Consider the following 16,122-nt stretch of genomic DNA (forward strand, 5'->3'; position numbering starts at 1 on the left):
CAAGGATCTGGGGAGAGGAGATTGGGACAGGCAGAGAACTCATAGGAGAGAGAGGCCCTTAGTGGCATTCATGCCTTTCATGCCTGCAGCTCCCTGGGACCTGATTCAGGAATTTTTTAACAGACACTTTCAAGAGCATGTGAGAGCCTGCTGAGCAAACCTCCCTAACTCAGAGCCAGACTCTTGGCTCACTTTTGCTCCCTTCCCCCCATTTATTTCAGTTGCATAAACAAACATAGGAACAATATTTCCACCAAGCTGGAGCATTTCCCTTGCCAGCACTACAGCATGAAATGGGATCTGATCTTTATTCCTTACTGAGCACAGTATATCATTCAAGAACATCTAGATATAAAAGATATTTAGGTACCTCATTCACACCGATCCAACATCTGTCAAATAAAGAAGCCCCAGACCCTCAAGAAAAAAAAAATCAGTGGGAGTTCTATGCTTAGCAGGAACACAGGGCTATAAAAATATTCATATCTTCACCGAAGTATATCATTAAGTTTCCCCTCTCATTTCCTTCCAGTGAAGACAATCTCACTAAAATCATATCTCTTCTTGATCATCTCTAAAATCATGCTCTTCTTGCTTGGGCAAGTGCCCCGTTTGATGCTCTGCCTTGAGGAGGATTTCATCCCACATACACTTACTGGTGTCACCTGCTGTGGGGCCTTTCATTAACACCTGTGAAAAATGGAGAAGATGCAACCTTAAAAGTCCCTGAGGTATACCCTCTTAGTCTTAGCATATTGTTTGTAAAAAAAGCCTAAAGATTTTTTTTTTAAGTCCTTTCTTCCAGAGGACTGAATGTATTCACACTGGAAAAGTGAGAAAATAAACATGTTTATACATTTATTATCTACAATAGTAAGGCACAAATTTAAACAGCAAAGAATAAGAAATCTTTGGCTGACCAACAATATCAACATTTGCTGGGGGTGACACATAACATCCTTCATTTCCCCCCCTATGTACAAATAACCCTCCAGCTGTAAAACACTGTACACAAACTTCTCTATACAACCAACAACAATAAAAAATGACAGTATTTTACAACTAGTTACCACTGACATCACCTGGAATGGCTACAGCACAGTTTCCCAAAAACACAAAACAGTTCAAAGAGCTGGGAAAGCCAGCACAAACGGAGCTGGGCCGCTCTGCTCAGCACGGCTGACATATGGCAGTAGTACTCCATCCAAGTCCTGCTAGTGCTTGGGCTGGAAGGAGACACACCACTCCTCCAGACCTTCCCTCCAGGAAAACTAACATCTCTTGAGTTCAACACAGTTGGTGAGAATTTGGTTTATTTGAGCTGTTGCCTATAAGAGTTACCCACACACTGTCTCTAACAATTTCTGACATGTGACCATGAATCTGGGACAGCATCAAGTGTAAAGCCAGCTTTGGATAACAGAAACTGGAGAGACTGTGGTCTCCCCAAGGAGCAGTGCTGTGCTCTAGCTGACTTGGAGAAATTGAGCTGAACCACTACCAAACATAACAGAGCTGATCCGTGCTGATCCACCACTGTTTCTCCTGGATGCCTCACTGTCTGCCTGCACACAACTTACTGAAGAGTTTCACCAAAAGAAATAGCACAGCTGGTAACAAAATGCTTAGCGACTTCCAAGCACCTGGGCATCCTTATTTCTTGGATAAAAAGCGATGGAATTAAAAATTCGGCAACATTTTACTTGTATTCCCTTGATTTGTCTTTCTCCTGCCCCATTCCTACCACAGATGCTTGAGGAAGGGCCACAAAAGTGGGTCAGTGGTGATGTCACACGCGGTCCCGGCTTTTATGCAAACAATTACAATGTTTAAATTAACTTTAAAGAAAAAAAAATTATCTTACAAGGCATATATTAAGCTGCATAACATTTCTAAAGGTTTTACACCTTTGGTTTCACAATGCAAAGCTGCTAATACTTGAAGCACACAATTTGCTTCCTGCACTACCTACCTACCATTACTTTGTTTAACAAGTGCGAAACTCAGAAAGAGGGTGACAACAACATACATCTAATTCTAGGTACACACAAAAATAAGTGCATAGCTTTAACATAGCAATTTTGCTCTTTTTAAAAATAAAAGGTATCAGCCAGGCAGTACTGAGCACAAGGCTCTGGCCTGTGAAGGCTTTGAGTTCACAAGGACTTCAGTTTTTGGCAAAAGCAGAGTTTAAAATGCCTGGTGTTCTCAAAAGTCAAGGGCTCCGATTTGTCACCTACAGGAAGGGGTGCCCTTGAGCCAGCCCTGAGTGCACGATTACTTCTAGCACCCATCACTTTTCCACTCTAGGCAGCTTCACATTAGCTCCCATCACTCCTTTTCCCAAAGCCAAGCTCTCCTTAAAGTGCACCACAAGGCTCAGGAACTGCAAAGCCAACACAGAAATGCCTCACAGAGGAAAATTTCCCCATCGGCATGTGCAGTGCATGAAGCCACGAGCAACACAGCGGGTGAGCTGGCTGCCTCTTACTGAATTCAGGGACAAAGCTGAAAATAAGAAATGTTCCACCCTGGGTAAAATAAGGTGAAAAGAAACCGCAGCTCAGCACAGAAAACACATGATGCTCACGTACTGCTCTGCAGTTAAACCCTTCCCTGCCTGCTCCTGCACTCCTTAATGTCTTGCCCCACATCAGCTCGAACAGCAGGTTTGTATGCTCGAAGAAGCTAGGATCTGGCTATAAGAATTGAAAGTAAGGAAAAATCTTGTTCTTACCACAAATACACTGATTCTTCAAATATGAACCAGTGCCCAGAAAGAGGTATCTTCTGATCTCACATGCAAACCCAGCTTAACTCCTCTAAAAACAAACCCATGCAGCTCCCCTCTGAAGGAACTCTACAACACACAGCCCTTTAGGGAGCTGCTGGGATCCTCCCCCAACTTCCCCTCCTGAAACTTTCCTATGGGTACAATAGGGTTTGCTTCAGCAGGGTCCCCCCTCCCCCTTCATCCACCAGGAGAATTCCAGCCAACAACTGCTCCTATCAAAAAAAGAAGTCTCAGCGAGCTCTGAGGTTGCAAGACATGAATATTTGTACTGTAAATTCAGCTCCAAGAGAAACACTTGTCCAGCCAGGAAAGAGGCACCTGACCTGCCTGCCCAGGAAAGCCACACCAATGCCACTTCAAACAAATACTTACAAGAACCTGCCGTGTACATCTACAGACCAATTATTCACAAAAATTTAGAAGTGAAATTTTTGAGACTGAAACCTTTGAGAAATGCATTAATACTGAGGAAGATGCAAGTTTTTCCTGGATTATTCAGAAACTTTCTCTAGTCTCCAAAGAGACAGGATTTCACTCCCTGTCCTGGTTGCAGAGGCAGGAAAACAGAGCAGCAGCATGCAACCAGCCTGTAACTCAACTACTTTCTCTTTATGCCAGAAAACACAGTTTCCTTTTTCCCCAACACTCCCCTTCTCACACCATTTTCCATTTTCAATGACCCTTTCTGTTCAGAAAATGCCAGACGTTCATTTTGTCACTCCTCTTCAGTGCTCTTGACTTCTCGCCTGGTGAAAAGTCTCAACGTATCAGACTCTAGCATCAATTTTGGAATAAACGTTGTCTTTTTTCAAACTCTCAGGGTTAGTTTTCAAGGTTGGCACACCGAGGACCATCTTGGACCTGGCTGTACACACACAAAACCCCAGAGATGCTGTCCTCTGCTCAGATGAGGACTTCCATCATGTCTGTATCTGGAAACTCAGGCTTGTGGAGCAGGCTGCTCACTCTGCCTTTGCTGTCAGGCAGCTTCCCATGGCTGGAGTTCTCTGCAATGGAAAGGAGGGAAAGTTAGTCTTCAGTCCAAATTCAAGTTGTTCAAAGCAAATATCAACCCATTCCTTAAAGGTGGGGCATGTATTACCTGTACATCCTACATACTGAAAGCCATATTTGTTCAGGACACTAAGAATGTGTGATGCTGAACACACTGCACAATGACAGCAGGCGTGTCGCACAGACCGCGAGATGGTATTTAAGAGATACACACCAAAGAGCCTCTTTAGCTAAAACCACAGAATGGTCTGAGTTGGAAAGAACACTAAAGACCATCTAGTTCTGTGATAGCCCTTTTAGTGATACATAGCATGTTTTTGGGGGAAAATCTTGCTTTTGAGAGGAGATAAATATGTAAGAAACACGCTTTTTCAAAATAATGTGCATAAAATAAATGTCTCCTTTGCTAGGGCTGCAAACCAGCAGTTTCCACCTTTCAAAAATAACTAAAATTGTACTTCTTCATCCATCCTAAAAAAAGATCTCCACTTTCTCCTTACTATTCCCCCCAGCTTTCCTTTAAATTTTTTCCTTTAAAAATTAAGGAGAAAATGGTGTTTTAACAAACCATGGTTTCAGTTGAAAAAAAAAGAGAAGAGTTTGAGTATGTGAGCAGGTGTGGAGTGTTTTCAAGGTGTGAAATTCTACAATTTTATATGTAGCAGCATAAATATCTAGCCTGCCGCAGACGAACGGAGATTTACAGAAGCTGCCAAGCACAAAGCTCTGCAAAGCCACTCTGGGCAGCCTTAGAAATTTCTCTCTCTACAATTTTAGTTTCCCTGAACAAACCTCCACCATACCTCACAAACTGTGCCAGCATCACATACCCACACCTTGCCCCCCTTAATACTGATGTGTCTCTGGGGATGGCTGATAGCCCCGGGGGTGCTGACATTTCGCACTGACAGGGATCTGGCAGAGCTCACCCAGTTTCTCGCTGGCCACTCGTGTCCCCAGGGGCCGTGGGGCTGGGCTGTGTGATGGGGTGGCAGCCAGGCGTCCCCGGCCGGGGAAGGAGGCGGTGGCGGGCCAGAAGAGCTCAGCGCTTTTGTCCGTCTGCGTGCTGCTGTCTTTGCTGCCCGTCTTTGCGTGGGAGGCTGCCGGCACTGGGACGGACATGCAAGACAAGGAGGGCAGAGGCGGAGGCAGAGAGGGGCCTGACGGGTGGTCATGGTGCTCCTTTCCCAAGAGCAGCCCTGCAGACACATAGAGGTCAGTCACATCTTGGCTCAAATGCATGTCCCCTGTCCCACCCTGAAGCTACAAGATGCTGGGTATGGCTCCAGTCATTTAGTTTGGCTTAGCTTTTCCCTTTGATGCTGCTTTTGCTGTACTTTCCTACAAAACAGCTTTCTGAAAGCAGCTTCTCCTCCCTGCCTCCCCTCCTGTACACCCAGTGACACTTACTCGCGACACTGCCTTGCACACCTCCACACCCCCATCCTATGTGGTCCCAAACAACAGGCAGTCCCGCAGTTATTTTCCCATTTATCTGCCTCATCACATCATGCTGTCCTAGCCAAAGGGATGCTCACCCTCTTGATTGACTTTATTCAGGCTTTATTTCTAGCCCAAATTTGTTATTTCCTCCCACAAAGTTGCAAACATTATGGGTTTGTATCTGGGAGGTCTTCCCTCAACTTTGGCTTTCTATGATCAGTGCAGAATGATTTAACATGATTAAAAATGTAACTAAGATACAATGCAAGGTTAAAGAATGACTGTTTTTTGACTTAAGCACAAGGACACGCATTCTGCCCATGGAAATTGCTCTGGAAATGAGCTGCCAGGGCAGTGTGTGCCAAGGCACTTTGGCTAAGTTCAAGCAGAAGGATTAGCATGAAGTGATGGATGAACCAAAGCTTAAGCAAAAGCAGAACTCACCTATGCTTCCCTTCCAGAGCTTTTCTTCCTTCCTCTCCTCAGCTATCTGGTTGCTGGTGAGCGAGGTCTGGCGCGAATGCGCGCCGGCAGCAGCGGCGATGGAGGGCACGGACCGCGCCGGTCGCAGGCTGGCGCTGTCGGCTTTGCCAGGGTCCTTCCGGGACCGCTGCTGGAGGACCTTGATCATGGCATCCTTCTCAATTATTTTGGCGTGGAGATTCTTTATTCTGCCAAAATATGAATGCTCTGCTTACAGGAATGGAAAAAAACCATTCATATGGGCAGGTCTCCACACCTGGAGGCAGCAGGGAGGTCCCCAGGCAGATGCCCTGCTGCTCTGTCCTCCCTGCTTTTGGATACTTGGACAAGCTCCCAGCAGTTCCTCCAAGGAAAACCATGCACTTCAAAACAGACAGCATTTCTAGCTATTAAGCCAAAACTTTTCTGCAAGGTTAACTGAACCCATCTATGCTATGGTTTTACTAACCCAGCAGGAACAGTGGGCAGAATCCTGACCAGGTTGCACATTGCTACCTTTACAATACAAGCACAAGGACAATTTTCACCCCTGTAATACATTGGGGCCAAATGTGGAAACTATGCTTTGGAAGACTGAGCTAACCCCAGGATTCAGGTCTGTTGTCAGCTGGAGTAAACACCTGCTGAAGTGAGTTCCTTTTGGTTTCTCTAAGAGATGGTCTGGGCTCTTCCTTTTCCCTCAGTGCTGCAGAAACAATCAGCACATGGTGTTCAGAGCTGACCAAAGCTTGCTACTTCTCTCATACAGACTCTGAAGACTCTCAAATCACTAAAAAAATGGGATTATCTGAACTCTTCTCCAGGAATGATTTACACCAAATCATACTGAACAACTGCAAAACTATTTAAAAAAAAAAATTTGTACATTTTCACAGTCAAGTGACTAGCCTGACTGTGCTGTACAATATATAATACAATGCAGGTGCATTTTATGAAGCAGTGAAAGCATTATTTTTCATCATCACACATTTAATGAGCAATTTAAACACAAGATGCTAAGCTATATTTATGAAGGCAGTGGCAAAACTCAACTACTTCCTTGGAAGCAGGATTAGCTTGCATCTGTGAGTAAAAAACAAAACCCAAACCCAGTAAAAACAATCACTGGTATTTTCCACAAGCAACAAATACACCTTTTTTATAAAAGGGTCTGCAAATTTGTGTCCTTGCATGCCAGACTACTTTTAATAGTGGAACAGTCTCTGCTTTGTAAAAACGTTGGGTTTGCCACAGAAGGCTTAACAGGAAGGTAGGGAGGAAGTTATGACAACAACTCTTTAATCCCTTTTGAATGCTGAAGAGCAAAACTAAGTCAAAGTGAAGCCAAGCCCATCCTTTCCAGTCATGTAGGAAGGAACAGAAGGGCATCCTGGTTTATGTGAACCCAGCCCAGCACCACAACAAGCAGGAATGGCAAGGCATGCCCCTTACGTGTACTCCATGTCCTGGCAGCGGCGGTTGGCTTGCACGATCTCCTCCTCCTCCTGCCAGCCCCGCACCTCCAGCGCCGCCTCGCCGTAGCTGCCATTGTGCGAGTGGCTCGGGGCCGAGGCGTCCCTGGCAAAGAGGGTCACCACAGTCAGTCCTGAGACTGTGAGGATGGCTTCTGCAAGTGAGACAAACTTGCACAGAAAACCCCAATCCCATGGTCAAAGAGCAAGCCAGCGATGGCTGTCTGTCAAGCAGATGGCTCCATGGCATTGGGGCATCCTGCTGCAGACTACTCTTGGCTTGGGCTGGGTCATTAATGCCATTCATTTAAGTGGGTTAAAGGAACAGAGAGCATGCTGGAATCATGGGTGACCCACACAGGGATACCAGCCACCCGGAAGGACGGGGTCAGACATCAGAGGGACCCACTCACCAGATCCCAAGTCAACAAGAGTACATCCTGAACCAGTAACAAAGCTCTACACTTTGGAAGTTGAAAAAAAATCACAGTAATTGCTGCCTAGACTGGAGTGTGAAAGGAAAGTCCATCCTGAGTCACACATCTAAACACATTTCAAAGGGAAAACTCACTTTAGGATGTTTTCTGGGGATTTGGTTCCTAAGAAACTGGGTTGAAAAGTTAACTATCCCATCCTCCTAATCACTGGGAAGTGTCACTGCCTTTTGTGCTTTTGGCCACCACACTTTGAGACAGACAAACTGGGGACAGATAGTCCAGACATATGCAATGTGAGCGGGAAAGGGTTGACACTAGAGCATGTCAGGAATGGCTGAGGGGAGGAAGCTAGTGCAGACCAGGGACAATACAACAGGGAATATCTGTCTTCCACTATTTACAAGGCTGTTTAAACATCAACAGTGGTGAGTGGTTCATCCTGTATGCCGGGGAAGGACAAGAATCAATGCAGATACTTGGCAGTGAAGAAGTTTAGCTTAGCTATCAGGAAAAACATTTTAGTTTGAAGATTAATGAAGTGGTGAAAAGGGTCATTTAGGCAATAAAATTTCCCTTACTACAGGTTTTTAAAACTAGGTTAAACAACCTTGTTGCAGGCCATGGGATGGGTGCAGACATATACCATGTCCCTGCTGACTCCACCAGGGTACTAGGAGGAGCTGCCTTACCTGTGCTGTGTAATTTGGCACCCTGAGACTGTCAGAGGCCGTTGCTTCAATCTGATGCCTAGATTTGATAAACTCTTTGGCCTGGTCAGAAGGATAAATTCTGTCTCAACCAACTATTCTGTTTCACTGGCATGACACCTAGGAGAAGTGCACTAACCCTGGCAGTGTGACTGGGCAGGGCAAGGCAAGTAACACCCAGCCTTAAGATAACACCCATTCTGTACTGTTTTGCCATGATTTCCATGGTGATCAGAGCTGCCTGCTTGCAGCAAGGTCATCTTACCTCTCCGTTGCAGCTGTGGCTGCAGCATTCATGGCAAAGTGCCGGATCGTACTCTCCTCCAGATACTTCTGCTCCCACTTGGTCATGTCAGCTTCCAAGGCCAGGATCCTCTCCTCCTTCTCCCGCACCAGCTCCATGAGGGCCGGGGCATTATGCTCCGGAAGGCTGCTTGCCTGGTAGCTGCCCTGCCTCTGCCAGTGGAAACAGTGACAGATATTCATGCCCTGCTGAACATGGCATGCTGACCCTTTTTTCTTCAGTCTTCTGGCACGTACAAAGACATCCCCATGTCTTCTGACAGGGGCAGGTGGAAATCCCAGGCTAAACCCCTTAGCTTGCAGGAGAACGGGCACGTTGACCATATGTGCAACCCTAGCACATGCTTCCCCAGACCATGCTGACAGAAGCAGGGATTTGGCTGCTACCCTAGATGTGCAGAGATTTCCTGGGATACCCCAAGCCAAGGGAAAAAGTAGGAAAAAAAAGTTGGTACGAAAAGAAGCAATAAAACTTTAAAAGATATTCTTCTTGCTGGGACTTCATGCCCATGGCTGGGCAGTGCTAAGTATGGACAGGCAGTTATTATCAGAGGTTTATATATTAAAGCTGAAAAAAGCACCTTGTGACCCAGTTACATGTACCCTGTTTAAAGCAGCAGCTGGGAAAATATCCCAGCCATGCATTTAAGCTTGTCCCTTCTGGCACATTAGTTCTTTTGTGCCCTCAGGGGATGATTTCCATGGTGCAACAGCTAACTTTCTAACTAGAGGGGCAGAAGATTCCCAGGCACCTGTGGGGTGGCTCCCATGGGATGCTGACAAGCAGCAATGAGTGCATAACTCTTTCCATCTATGCTGAAAGAAAAGTGCTTGTCCAGGCCAGATTCACTCCACCCAGTTACAGCACTTAATTAAGTCACCTAAGCAGCATGGGTAGCTACCCTGAGCTCCTCTCACTGCTGATACAGAGTGGAGGCAGAGGGAGATCCAGTCCTTGACTCAGCAGAGGGATGACTGCACAATGAGCACAAAGCTCTGGGAGAACTCAGTAGAAATAAATTAATTTTTAAATAAACAATGCAAGAGATTCGTTATACTCCATGGTGAACAGTATTGTGCTGAAGAGGAAACCATGTCTCAGGAGCACTGAGTTCTCACTCATGCTGCACCTTGAAGTTCCACTGGCAAAGCTGTACCATTGAAACTAGACATACCAGGGAAGGGCTGCAGCCTTTGCCTCTGGTGCCTCATGTTTGGAAGATGCTTTCTGGAAATGCAGTATGGAGCAGCCCTTAGGAACAATGGCTGTGACTCTGCTCCTGCAAAAAGTATTGTCAAACCTCTGTCAGGAAGACAGTATTTTGGAAGTGTGGTCCTGATCTACAACTGTTATCTTGGGACATCACAGGACCTGGTCATCTTCTGAGTCAAAACATCTGCCAGCCCTGCACACTGAGCATGCAGTGCTGAAAGAGTTTGTTCATTGGTCCCAATTCATGAGTCAGTGATAAGGAAGATTTGCCATTTTGGACTCAGCTACCAGCAAGCCAGGGACAGCAGAGATTCTGGCTCACTGTCTCTGTGTGCTGGGTCCCTTCTGCTCACTCTGGTAAAAATGAGAAAAGAAAATCACCTTTTTTTCTCTGCAATGAGAAAATGTTTCAGTAGCTATAACTTTGATTACTCAGAGAAGACAGCTCTGAAGGAAAAAGCTGGGGTATTTTGATGTAAAAAGATTCTCTGCAACATTGTGGCCCATAAATAAACAGTATAAATAAAAATAGTAAAAATACCCCAAAAGTTTTCTCCCAAAGCTTATAGGCCAGACAAGAAGTTAAGAGTATCTTTCCTCTTAAAACTGACTAGATGGAATGGGTGCCGGCATTTGAAAATTATGTCAACCCAACAGCAATTGCTAATTACGATACCAATTTTTTTAAAAAAATAAACAACCTGTAAATTACAGAAAAATTTTCTGCCAAAATGAACAGACACAGCCTGAACTTGCAAGACAAGGATTTCAGCAACAGTCCATCCCTCTTACTTAATATATCAATTTGTCTCTGTACCCCAGCCTTAGTTCTAGTTTTACATTCACTTGAATTCTAATTGGATTTTTCTCAGATGTTCTTTTCTCAAATGGCATTAGCATGTTATATTCTATGCAATTCCTTGTTAAACTGGAAGGGAGCTGGCTAAGGGGGAACTAAGAGTACTTGAACACCAAGCCCATGGTGGACTGGGCAAGAAAGACTTAAAACACTTCTATGGAAGCAAGAAAGAGTAGAGATGAATGAGAAGGGCCTGCAGGGAGCAGCAGCAGAGTGACACCTTGGGCAGTGCTGGGGGACCTGCCCTGCCCTGGGGCTGCCAGAAGGAAGGGGATGCTCTCAGGTCTGGCTGCCTCATGACTCTGCAAACCCTGACACTGACCCTGACCGTGGAGCTATTTCCCAATGGCATCCTGCCAGCAGGATCAGCCCCTCTGCTCTTTGGCAGCAGTGTAACAGCTGCTCTGGTGTCCACTAATGGCTTATAAATAAGGAAAGGTTATAGTAGCAGATGCGTGCGATGACAGATACGGGTGAGCACCTCAAGAGTTCCAAGAGCATCTTGCTTTGCTTATGTTGCTGCTTTTCCCCAAGCAATAGTTTGATACATTTAGCATATCTGCTCACTCTCCTCCAGGGTCAATAGCCAAGTATTTGGTGAAGGATGCAGCCTGGAAATTCTCCCTGCAAAATCTTAATTTTTTTTTCCTTTTAAGGTGACTGGACTTTGTGACTTAGGGATGAAGGTGTTATAACACAGGAGTAACTGTGCACAAAATACAAGCACAGCAATACCCCTCTAAGGACACAGGGCTGCCGAAAAAGAAGGGGACACATACAGAAATTCAAGGCTACACTCATGGCCCATTCTGGACTGGACTGATATATAAATAAATAAATAATTGTCTGAAGATGATATCACTTGACTCCAGATCTGTAATGGGTTGAAGATTCTGTGAACCACATACATCAAGCTTTGCTCAGAACAAATATGGGCCTAGATCTTGCTCCTACCAGATCCCACATCATCCCACCTGGCCTTTTCAATGAAACATCGGCTAGAATTTTTGGGGTGAATCTCACATGTACCACACCTTTCCTCTCCTCCTGTTGTGCGGAGCTCGTTTTTGCACAGTCTGTCATTGCTGGAGGGAGAAACGTGGAAGGACACTTTCTCCTGCCTGCCCTTGGGCAAGGAAGCCAGGACATCTCATCCCAGCAAGCAGGGCTCAGCTGTATCCAGAGCCCCACAGCAAAACAGCCCCATCCTCTGCTGAAGATCAGGAATAAGAATCATAGAGTGATTTGGGTTGCAAGAGACCTTCAAAGACCATCTAAATCCATCCCTCCTGTCATGGGCAGGGAAAACTTCATGACTTCAAAGCCCCATCCAACATTACCGTGAACACTTCCAGTGATAAGTGACCCTATCCAAAGGAATGGTTTAGGAGGAAAGCCCAGCAACCCAAATCCAAAGGCAAGGTGTCACCTGGTAGGGCTGCAAGTGACCATCTCTGTTCAAATCAACACCAAAGGCCCCGTGCTGGGGTCCTGCCCATATCACCCTGTCCTCACCTGCTGCATCCTCAGCGAGTCCAGCTCTCGCTCCAGGCGTGTGCGCAGCCGCCGCTCCATCTGCTCCCTCTTCTCACAGGCTGCCTGCAGCTGTGTCAGTGCCTGCTGCAGCTTTTCCACCTTCTCCACGTAGGCCTGCTTCCTGCGTAGCTGTGGGGCACAGGGGTCAGCAGTCTGGAGGGCACTGTACCCCACCCCGGGCCACTGGGACCCCTGTGCACTTGCAGGCACACACTGAGCTTGAGCATGGCTTTGGTCATTTGCTTCCGAGAGTTTCTCTAGGGAAAGGATGGTGTCTCTTTGATGGGCAGGGAATGTGCACAGCAGGCACTGCTGGGGCACAGCTAGCCTTTTTGGAAGGAATGCTGCCCCAGATCTTCCACCCACTGGGGATCTGCTAACCATGAACCTCTCCAGGCCATTTCAAAGCAAGAGCTGTCATGGTGGTGGATACTCTTTGGGCAAACACACAGGACAGACCCAGTTAAGAGGAATCCCCATGGGTTTTACTGACTACTGACACTCAGCATACTGCCTGCACCCAAAGAGAGGGGTTCTTTCTTCACTCCTGCATATTTGCTTAACATGGTGGAACAAGCAGAGTACCAGCAGCCAGAAGCACTCCCACCTACTCTATCGTGCTCACAGGCTTGTCCATGGTGATCTGTAGATGGGATGGCCTGGCAGCTAAAGTCAGGCCCTCTTTACATCTATAATGCAATTACTGAAGGGCTAAACATGACACAAGGATTTTGAAATGCAGGGTTTTACAGACAGAGATTGCTCAAGCAGCATACCCCAAAAGGGGTACGAATTCCTCTTCTGTCACCCTAAATCCATCCATGTCACAGGTAAAGCGAAATACAGGCTTGCTCACAGCAAAAGCATAGCTTGCTCTAAACAAACCTCCCTAACCCCTGGCACCAACAACTGGCAGAGTGACCTCCTTAGCCCTGCTGCAATCTAGGGTAATGCTTACAGCTTCCTGGGCTTTCCCTGAAAATTAATGAGATTACAAACCCCACTAGTCTCTGGCAGCAGCATGAAGACTGCATTCCTTAGGAGCTCACGACTTGGCAAGACCCACACAGCAGAGGCTTCTTGCTGAAAGTGCTACTTTGGCAGTAGGAAGGTGTTTGTGTCACCTCCAGCCACACCAGCATGGATAGAGAGGGTTAGGGAGCTGCCCCAGGGTCTCTCTTTGGCAGCAGACCTCATCTGCTCTCCCTGGTCCTGCCAAATGCTGCAGGGTCATCTGTATCACAGCAGCCACAACTTGGCTTTGGAGTAGCCCTCTAGGCCCCAGGGTTCACACTCACACACCTCTGCCCTTGTGGGTGAAGTGATGCTCACATGCCCACCACTGCCTTCGAAAACAATTGTGCAGGAGATATGCAACAAGACAGTTCTCATATTCATAAGTTTATAGGGAGGTTCTCAAGCCAATTCTGACTTTTCTATTCTGCATGTAGATTCATAAACAAAACAAAAAAAAATCACCAATGCATTTAAAACACAAAGTATAAAATGTTGTAATTCAAATTAATTTGGGCTGCCAGTGAAGCACGAATCTTAAGGGAAAGATGGCTAAAATCAGAGACATGTGATGCTAAGCTCTAACACCTAACACACCCAGACTCCAAAAAACCCCAAAACTGGAGAAGAACCAATCCATCCTCCTGCTGCATGGTAGGATCAACTGTACATAAAACCTGGCACATATCTGTATAAGCTGCTTACAAAATCACCCAGGGGTAGGAATTACAAGACCTATCCCTGCAAACTACTTCACAGCTTATTTTCCTTTACTGCCAGAAAACTTTTACCCTAATGCCTAATCTGGCTTTCTCTTATGCAATTTAAGCAAATTACTTCTTGCTCTGTTTCCAAACTGTGATCTACTAGAGCAAGAAGCATTTAATTAAACAATTCACTTCTTCACTAGATCAGCAAACTTGCCTGAACGCTGCCCTTGTCCTGAGGATTAGGAAAATAAAAATGAAGAAGAGCTAAGGCTAAAAGGGGATCATCCAAGCAAATAAATCTGAGTAAAGATGAGTGGGTCTTGGAAAAATATTCGGTCTATAAATGTAACTCCAGTTTGAACAATTGAATTCTACAGATATGAGATTTGAATGAAAAACTGTAAGAGATGGAAAATCCACTATCACTCTAAGTAGATTGTTTCAGTGTTAATTAACTCTGAATCTCTTAACTCTCTGTACTCTTAACTCTTTATTTTCAGCCTGATTTGCTCAGCTTCAGCCTCCAAACACTGCATCTCATAATTTCCTCTTATGTTAAATAGCAATGTTTAATCTCTCTACAGCAATCCTTTCTTCATCCATCCATCAATGGATGAAGGGAGAGCAGTGGATATTGCCTACTTTGACTGCAGCAGGGCTCACAATACTGTCTCTCACAACATCTTCATGGGTATACTCAGGAACCATGGGTGAGTGGACAGTGAGGATGATTAAGAATTGGCTGAACAGCAGATCCCAGGTGTACACAATTAAGCCTCCAACACGGGGTCTGGTTGGAGGCTTGTCACTGGTGGTGGCCCCCAAGGTTCAATATTGGGCTCAGCTTTGTAAACCTATGAACCAATGACTTGAGTGAAAGTGCAGATGGTTCCTCAGCAAGATACCTGCAGACACAAAGCTGGGAGGAGTTGCTGATACTCCAGAGGGCTGTGCAGCCCCCCATAAGGACCTCGACAGGCTGGAGAGATGGGCACAGAGGAACCTTCTGAAATTTAACAGGGGAAAATGCAGAGCCCTGCACCTGGGGAGAAATAAGCCCATCCAGTACAGGATGGGAGCTGACCTGCTGGAAATCAGCTCAGCAGAGAAGGAGGAAGCTCTGAGGGTTCTTTACTATGTGGGTGACCAAGCACTGGAACAGATTGACCAGAGAGGTTATGGAGCCTCCCTCACTGCAGATAATCAAGAACCATCTGGACACAATCCTGTGCCATGTGCTCTAGGATGACACTGCTTGAGCAGGGAGGTTGCAACAGAAGACCCACTGTTGTCCCTTCCAATCGTAACCATTCAGTGATTCATGTTCATGTGTACAGACAGAAGCTCAGACAACTTTTCACTGTAATTCTTCCCAGCAAAGAACAGCTTCTGGACCCCAAATAAATCATACAGCTGCTTTCTGAGCTCTCTCCAATTATTCAGTATTCTATTCAAAGTATGGAACAGACACATGATTCCAGTAGCAGTCTGCTAAATGACATGTGGTAATAATACCACCTACACATTTTGAATTAAATCCTTCTACTAGCAGGCACCCAGGATAATGCAGATTTATATAGAACACTAAATTATGTTAATTCAACTTAGTAGCTACTGCTTATTTCTCAAGGCTTGATTTAAAATGCTGTTAAATACATGCTGGTGGTAGAAGAAATCTGGGCAGATTTACAAAGCAGTGTATGAGCTAGAGCTCTGTTAATAATAATAACAGTCATTTTGATTTGACTGAATTTCTGTTTTTCTCAATATATTGTAGTAAGTATATTGGCTTAAAATGAAGGTTTAACACTGCAGCTTATCTTCTGCATGTGTCTAATTAAGATCCAGAAACACTGGAGACTGTTTAAAAGGTGCTCTGGTTCAGCCATGAAACAGGACAAAAGGGAAAGTGAATGCTGGAGCTTGGGCACGTACTGGCAGCCTCAGATTAACTGCACTTCACCCAAGCTGCCTGGCACTGCCTTGAACAATTAAAACACAGCAGCTGGGCTAAAATCCATTTGAAGTGCCCCTAGAATGAAAAAAGAAGCTAAAAGTTACCAGATCAACATGGGTTTGTCAGGCTGAGGACTCTGATATACTCTGGCAAATACCAAGGCATCACTTTCATATGTCACCTCTGCCTACCATGCCCAAG

General features: G+C 45.6%; 1 protein-coding gene across 1 annotated transcript in view; it reads right to left on the reverse strand.

The window, feature by feature from the left end:
• Nucleotides 1–845: 845 nt before the first annotated feature.
• Nucleotides 846–16,122, reverse strand: part of AMOTL1 (angiomotin like 1) — a 54,405-nt gene continuing 39,128 nt past the window's right edge. Inside the window, exons 8-13 of the mRNA XM_064409487.1 lie at nucleotides 12,220–12,369; nucleotides 8,595–8,785; nucleotides 7,166–7,291; nucleotides 5,696–5,922; nucleotides 4,738–5,007; nucleotides 846–3,801 (exon numbers count right to left, since the gene is read on the reverse strand). Of these exons, the coding sequence (XP_064265557.1) occupies nucleotides 3,698–3,801; nucleotides 4,738–5,007; nucleotides 5,696–5,922; nucleotides 7,166–7,291; nucleotides 8,595–8,785; nucleotides 12,220–12,369 (1,068 nt within the window). The 3' untranslated portion in view covers nucleotides 846–3,697. The remainder of the gene's footprint in view (nucleotides 3,802–4,737; nucleotides 5,008–5,695; nucleotides 5,923–7,165; nucleotides 7,292–8,594; nucleotides 8,786–12,219; nucleotides 12,370–16,122) is intronic.

The sequence above is a fragment of the Passer domesticus genome, chromosome 2 (genome assembly GCF_036417665.1).
Source record: "Passer domesticus isolate bPasDom1 chromosome 2, bPasDom1.hap1, whole genome shotgun sequence".
Taxonomy (NCBI): Eukaryota; Metazoa; Chordata; class Aves; order Passeriformes; family Passeridae; genus Passer; species Passer domesticus.